The sequence below is a fragment of the Panulirus ornatus genome, chromosome 58 (assembly GCF_036320965.1).
Source record: "Panulirus ornatus isolate Po-2019 chromosome 58, ASM3632096v1, whole genome shotgun sequence".
Lineage (NCBI taxonomy): Eukaryota > Metazoa > Arthropoda > Malacostraca > Decapoda > Palinuridae > Panulirus > Panulirus ornatus.
Window position 1 is genome coordinate 34,463,458 of NC_092281.1, and position 7,392 is coordinate 34,470,849.

The 7,392-nt window shown below is 47.3% G+C and overlaps 1 protein-coding gene across 1 annotated transcript; it reads right to left on the bottom strand.

The window, feature by feature from the left end:
* Window positions 1-5,554: 5,554 nt before the first annotated feature.
* On the bottom strand, window positions 5,555-6,912 carry LOC139766732 (putative nuclease HARBI1). The gene has a single exon (XM_071695653.1). It carries the CDS (start codon window positions 6,910-6,912, stop codon window positions 5,566-5,568), a length of 1,347 nt encoding a protein of 448 aa, XP_071551754.1. The 3' UTR covers window positions 5,555-5,565.
* Between the last annotated feature and the right edge of the window lie 480 nt (window positions 6,913-7,392).

Here is a 7,392-nt window from a genome sequence, read left to right on the forward strand (position 1 = left end):
CAAGAAAAAGATCTTCAATTACAGATTGTCAAGAGCACGTCAGTATATCGAATGCACGTTCGGTATACTGGCCAACAAGTGGCGTATATTCCATAGGCCCCTCAATGTTGAAATGCTTTTCGCTGAAAATATGATAAAGGCATGCTGCATATTGCACAATTATGTCAGGGAACGAGATGGATATAAGTTTGAAGACACACTGTTTGAAGCACCAATGGCAGACCTGACAGAAGGAAATGCAACAAGAGGAAGCGTATCTGCAAATCAAGGTAGAGATATGTATGCAGACTACTTCGTCACTGAAGGCAGATGTGCATGGCAGGATAAAATGATCTAGTGTTGAGAGAGAGAGAGAGAGAGAGAGAGAGAGAGAGAGAGAGAGAGAGAGAGAGAGAGAGAGAGAGAGAGAGAATAAAATTATCTAGTGTTTGAGAGAGAGAGAGAGAGAGAGAGAGAGAGAGAGAGAGAGAGAGAGAGAGAGAGAGAGAGAGAGAGAGAGAGAGAGAGAGAGAGAGAGAGAATAAAATTATCTAGTGTTGAGAGAGAGAGAGAGAGAGAGAGAGAGAGAGAGAGAGAGAGAGAGAGAGAGAGAGAGAGAGAGAGAGAGAGGTACTATAGCAATGTAACAAAACGGAAAGAAAATAAAACTGTTGTTCAGCTACACAGATTTTTACTAACACATCAATTGTAACGAAAATAGAAACTTAAATATTGGCCATATCACTTACTAGCATTTTTCTTATCCTCTGACTCCGCAGAACTGCAGAAAACCTCCACTATCTCCTCCCAGGAACGCTTCTTTGCTCCCCTGTCCTTATAAACACTTGAACTCATGTCCCATATTGCTGGACGCTTTTCCACTTCATCAATCAACAGGTCCGTGTCGAAGCGGTCACACTCCATGCCGGTAGACTTCTAGTGGTATACTGCCCAGATACCAATAAAAAATAAATAAAAGTCAACTTGCACTTCCGTAGGTGTTGCCATACATCAGGAGCATAGTGCACGTGGATATCTGTGCTGGTTGTCATGACAACAGACCAGCGTTCTTCTGATTGGCTAGAAGCACGGGGTAAGCTAGCCAATGGAAAGCCATTCTGGCCTTCAAACCGCCTTGAAACCGCCAAGTGTGTACGCTCCCATTGGAACAGATGTAAATCGACCCGCCGCGGATCCGCAGCGGGTGACTATAGATCTCGACCCGCCGCGGTTCCGCCGCGGGACGCGGTTGTGTGTGAACAGCTCCATTGACTTACATAGAAATATACCCGCCGCGGTTCGAACCGCGGCGGGTCAAACCGCTAGTGTGAACAGGCCCGAAGACCATCAATTTGTCAATAGTACTCGGGTTATCCCTGAGTACATTAGTGATGTTAAAGGAAATGTTTTGGTTGATGTGGTAATTTAAAAATTTTCTTCTATATTGTTCATATCTCCTGCATTTTAACAGTAGATGTTCTATTGTTGATGTCTGTCACCACTGTTGGCATACGGGTGGAAAGGTTTTGTTTATGTATGGCTGCAGGAGGGTGGTGTAGGTACAGTTCATTCTGAGGCGGGCCAGCACGACCTCTTCTCTTCTGTTCTTGCGGTACGAGGTCGGCCAGTCCGCCACTTCTTGCTTGTATTTCTTGTTGATGGTCAGGTTGGTCCACTGACTCTGTCACAGAAGATGGATTGATCTCTTCCCCAAGGAAAGGCAGGACCCCAGCAGCTCCCGAGGGATCAGAACGATCTCCTCCAGTTCTGAGGTCAACTTAGCCAAGCTGTCTGCCTGCTCATTGTTGCCGTATGTATTGTAATGACCCACCAGCCAGGCACCCAGATCAAGATGATATCTTTTCCACATGAATTTAGTTTATTAATAATATTGCCCTGTAATTCACAGGACTCTGTATATTCAGAGCCTATTGCTTTAAGAGAGGAAAGAGAATCAGAAAAAATTATGGCTTTACTGTGATTTCAATCAATTATATAGTCTATGGCTCGATCAATGGCAAACAATTCAGCGCAAAATACAGATGTATGGTTCGGCAAGCGGTATCTGAGTGCACACTCCATCGACCATACACTTGCACCCACACATTCATCCGTCTTGGAGCCATCAGTGTAGAAGTGAACATAAGGTAGGTTTACACTTACGCACTTTTGTGTTACGGCCTGGTACGGCGTGGGCCGCACCAATGTCGCCCTAAAGTCGCAGCAAAGCGTGCCCATGACACTGGCGGCATCTGTTGCGGCGCGCCAAATCCGTACGGCGCCGCTCAGATTTTAAAACATTTCAAATTTTCGAGCGGTACCGTGCGGCTTGATGACGCCGCACGAAACCGTAAGCGGCGTGGCGCGGCGCCTAAACAAACCCCGCAAGAAACCGCACGGGTCCGCACGGTTCCGCGCCACACCGTGCCACGTACGGCCTTGAGCGGCTTCATGCTATCCGTACGGGAGTGTTACGGCGTGCTGGTACGGCGTCTTGCGGCGCCCGTGCGAGAGTGTTACAACGTCTTCATACATGATTCATACATCTTGCGGGGCATGCGGCGTGCGTGCGGGGTCCGTGCGGGGTCCGTGCGGCGCCTTCCTAGGGGATTGTAGGGAAAGTTGCCGCGTGCCGCCTGGGGAGGTGTACAAAAGGGTCCGGACAGAAAACGGGGCATCATTCGCGCTCTGACAGCCAGACGACACACTTTACCAGCCACTCTCGCTCCACTTTACCACCCAGATGCCTCGTAGGAAGACCACCCCTATGCCTACCCAGGGGTCCCAGGCCACCCAGGACACCCAGCCTGCAGAACCGGAGGAGAGGTCTGAACCCGTGGAAGAGCTGCCCCCTGAGGTCAGCCTATCCAACATCGAGTACCAGGACATCGCAGGCCTGAGTGGTATCGTGCAGTCCAAGAAACGATACCGCCCCAGCAAGAAGGAAATTTCAGACTACAAGTTCACACAAGAGCAGAAGGAGCAGATCGCCGAATTCAAGGAGCACCCTACTTTATACGACAAGCGGGACAAACAATGGTCGAATCCAAGGGCGAAGGAGGAACTATGGAGGGAACTGGCAAGGGAATTCGAAAATTGCACCTTCCAGCAAGTACGCAGGTATTTCGAGGCACGGCGAACCGACTTCGGAAAAATAGAGAAGGAGAACAAGAGCGGGGCGGCAGCACGACAACGGACAACACGGGAGGATGAAGTTATGTCAATGTGGGGATTCCTGGATGGTCACATCACCCACGAACCGACAATACCAAGCGAGCGGTTCTCACCTGCACCTGACGTCGCCACACCAACAATGGAAATAGGCGGAGGAGAATCATCCAGTGGTGACATGTCGGGCCTCTCTGTAACTTCGATTCAGCGGAGGAAGCGGCTGCTGAAGCAGAGGAGGACCGAGAGAGGGGAGCGACGTGTTGGCACACCTGATTCGGCTGAAGAAGCAGTCCACTCGCAACTCAGCAGAATTATGGATCGAATGAACCAACTGATACCTGAAGGGCAAAGCAAGAAACAGCGTACCATCAACGTCTTCGTCCAATACATCAGAGAACACCTCGAGTTCGTGCCAGAAGAATACCAGCAGCCCTTCTTCAACACAGTCATCACTACGATTCACAAATTGGCGGGCCCCAAAGAAGAAAATGCCACGGAGAAAGCAGCTTTGGCTCGGGGGATGCCCATAAACTTGCCGCAAAATCAAACACCCAAAGGGACGCAGACGGAACCAGTGGCTTTAGCTCCCCAACCGATTCCTACACCATCACAACAGCAGTGGATCTCGCCTCAACCCCAGCCGCAACAAATATACTACCCATACATCCCTCAACAACACCACCCACAGCAGCAGCAGCAGGGGTATACACAGCCGACACAGCTGCCGACACCTTCCTTCTTCAGTGGGCGGTCCACACCAGTCAATCTCCCCAACACATCGACTGGGCTGTCGCCACTTGTGCATAGCCTCACCAACATGTTGGACATGCCCGCTACCCCTGAGGCGCCACCCCCTACCCATGGCGCAAGTCTGAATACACCAAAGACAACTGCCTCAAAATTCATCACTTCCTGCAGTCTGCCCGTCTCCCCTCATTGGAAGGATGACGAGAAGAACGACACCACACAGTGAAACACGTACTACATCAACACAAACACAAACACATATATTTATAATAATGAAATGTATGTTGATTTTGTAAACCCAGCTAACTTTATAGAATTTGTGAATGTTAAAATATTTACTTGCATTTCTATTTCCCTTTTTTGATGCTTTTTTTTTATGTTATGACCAAATATATGCTGATATGCTTCTGACCTATGAACCTGAAGAATGAAATAACATGGCCAAAAAGATAACAGGAAATAATATGATATCAGAAAGATGAAATAAGAAATGAAATGAAACTATAAAATTACTTTAAATCATCTGAAAATATAATATGAAATATAATAGCACAAATATTAACTATGAAATATATGAAATACAATATAACTTGAAAATAAATTATAAACATGAATTATTAACTCATTGGATTTTTTAAGATAACATATATGAACTATGAAATAATTTGAAATGAGAACACATCTTTAACAATAACATGAATAAAGACAGACAGACAGACAAGTAAATGGGTCAATAACATGATATAATAACTAGAAGGGACAGAACATACATATAATAATGAGAGCATGATATAATGAACATGAACACATACTAATGATATTGATATCCTATTTATAGACTATTCAACATTGACAATCAGAACGCACAGTAGATTGTCGGTATATATGAAACCCATGTAAACTCCCTAATCTCTCGATAGTTGGTTCACTGTAGCCGAGGTGTCCTGTGTGTAGTCACATCTCACAATGTCAGCTCGACCTGTTTGAGACCTGTATGGTATTCAGCCGCTAATCTCTGTATTGTTGGTTCACTGGAGCCGCGGTGTCCTGTGTGTAGTCACATCTCAGCATGTCGGCTTGACCTGTTTGTGACTACGTACCTGTGTGGTTCATCTCCTACTCCAACCGAGTAGGTACAACTCAATTACAGGTCCACTAATTTTATCTCCTCTCTATATGCAAATACATCATGTTAGACAATAGTACTTTAAAATCCTAGACATTGTACCACTGAACTATATTAAGCATATGCATTCACGCACCAACCATCAAAAGGAATTTGGCGCCAGAGTGTGAACTTTAATTATTTAAAACTTTTATATGTTCTTCCCAATATGCTTTTTATGTATTTTTAGTTTATTATAAGTGCACCAACCATCGAGGGGTATTTGGCGTCAGAATATGAACTTTAAATACTGTATTTATGTTATGACCAATATGCTTTTCATGTTTCTTTCTCATTCCTGTTAAGTTTCAGTTCAATATCTTCCAACACCATTTCATATAAGTCCCAATCATCCATCAAATAATCTCTATCACATTAATATGGCTATCAGACAATACACAAATATGGGAGTATCAAACAATGTTAAGTACATCATGAACTTTATTTACAATTATGTACATTCACTGGTTGGGTTGGGTTATATATATTTGTGTGTGTGTCCTCTAGTTGTCAGGAGGAGGTCGTCCTCGAGGAAACACCATTCCCTCTTGCCATTCCACTGCGCCTGCATCCGATGAGTAATACTGGGCCAGGTAATCTCTGACTGCCTTCGCTCGCCGTGTGTAGTTCGGTCCCTTTCTTGCCATGAGTTGTACCATGAGGTTCAGTGACTCCTCCCTCCAAGTACCAGGGACGACATCATGTTGTTGGTCCTCATGGTCGACAACGGTGCGAGCAATTGGGTAGTGTTGCAGTGTCAGGTTATGCATGACACATGCACACATCGTTAGCTTCTTGCAAACAGGGACATCTTGTTGCATCGTCCTTCCGAAGATTCGCCATCTCATCTGTAGCAGCCCGAATGCGTTTTCCACCACACGACGAGCGCGAGATAGTCTGTAGCTGTATAGTCGTTCGGTGGGATCTTGTGATTGGTGGGAGTAGGGTTTCATCGTCCACGTCTTGAGAGCGAAGGCATCGTCGGCGACTATGTGGTAGGGGATGGGTTCGTCGTCGTTGGGCAGAGTTGTGTCATGAGGGAAGTGTGCACGGTTGTTATTAATGGCCCTGGCCAGGGTGCACATCTGCCAGGCACCTCCATCCCCAGCGCCTCCTTCTGTACCGACGTCGATGTACAAGAACTTGTAATTTGCATCGGAGAGGGCCATGAGGACGATGCTGTGAAACTTTTTGTAATTGAAGTACAGTGAGCCTCCACCTCTGGGTTTCTTGATTGCGACGTGCTTCCCATCCAGGGCTCCCACACAATTGAAGTAGTTCCACTTTGAGGCGAATCGTTGTGCTACGTTCTTCCATTCTTCTGGTGCCTTGGGGCACTTCATCACTTCTGGTTTGTAGCTGTCGATAATGGCATCGCAGACTATCGGGATAAACCGGCATATGGAAGCCTTGGAGACTATGAAGCTGTATTGGAGACTTGGATAGTCGTTCCCAGTTGCCAGGTGCCGGAGGGTGACCGCCAACTTAAGTCCCTCCTCTTGTGCATTCCGCATTCTAGTGTCCTCCTTCTTCAAAATGGGCGTCAGCCTCTCAACCATCTCCAGGAACAATTCTGGGTAGATGCGTAGGAAATTCTTGTGTCCTTCGGGGTCCTCTTTGTTCAATTCTTGTAGCAGCTGGTCGTAGTTTCCATATAATTGTCGCCGTGTCAGCCACTCCCGACTCCATAACCGCCCTGCCCTGCCGTCCTTTCTTCGCAATCGTTCTGGTGGGTGTGGCACTGCAGTACGTCTTCTTCTCCACTCGTAGACGACCTGGACTGCACAAATACAGAGTACAGCTGCCAAAATTCTCTGGGTCTCCTGGGGTGAGAGGCTCTGGATGTCCATACTGTATGCTGGCTGGCAAAAGAATGAGGCATGTGCTTGCCAGACCTCTATATATACCCTTGGTTCATATCCGACACGCTTTGGAACGGTGCATGTGCAACAATCATGCATCGTTCCACGTCGTGTCTCGTGCACATGTGCGCTCACTCCGCAACAATACCGCAAGCTACCCGCAACAACACCGCAAGCTGCCCGCGACACACCGCAACCACCCGCAATAGGCCGTGCCATGCCGTATGAAACCGCGCCATAAAAAGCCGCAAACACCGCGCCACTGCCGTGACACTGCGCAAGACACCGCAACATTACCGCAACAACACGCCGTAACACACCGTACGAAAAGCAAGGGACGCCGCCCAATAACGGTCATTTTGCCTCTCACCGCGCCACCTCGCTAGCGTCTTCAGTGCGGCCCACGCCGTACCAGGCCGTAACACAAAAGTGCGTAAGTGTAAACCTACCATTACAATCACGTCACAA

Bases quoted from the DNA above. Each gene is read 5' to 3' on its own strand.
- LOC139766732 (XM_071695653.1), bottom strand. From the start codon at position 6,912: ATGGACATCCAGAGCCTCTCACCCCAGGAGACCCAGAGAATTTTGGCA.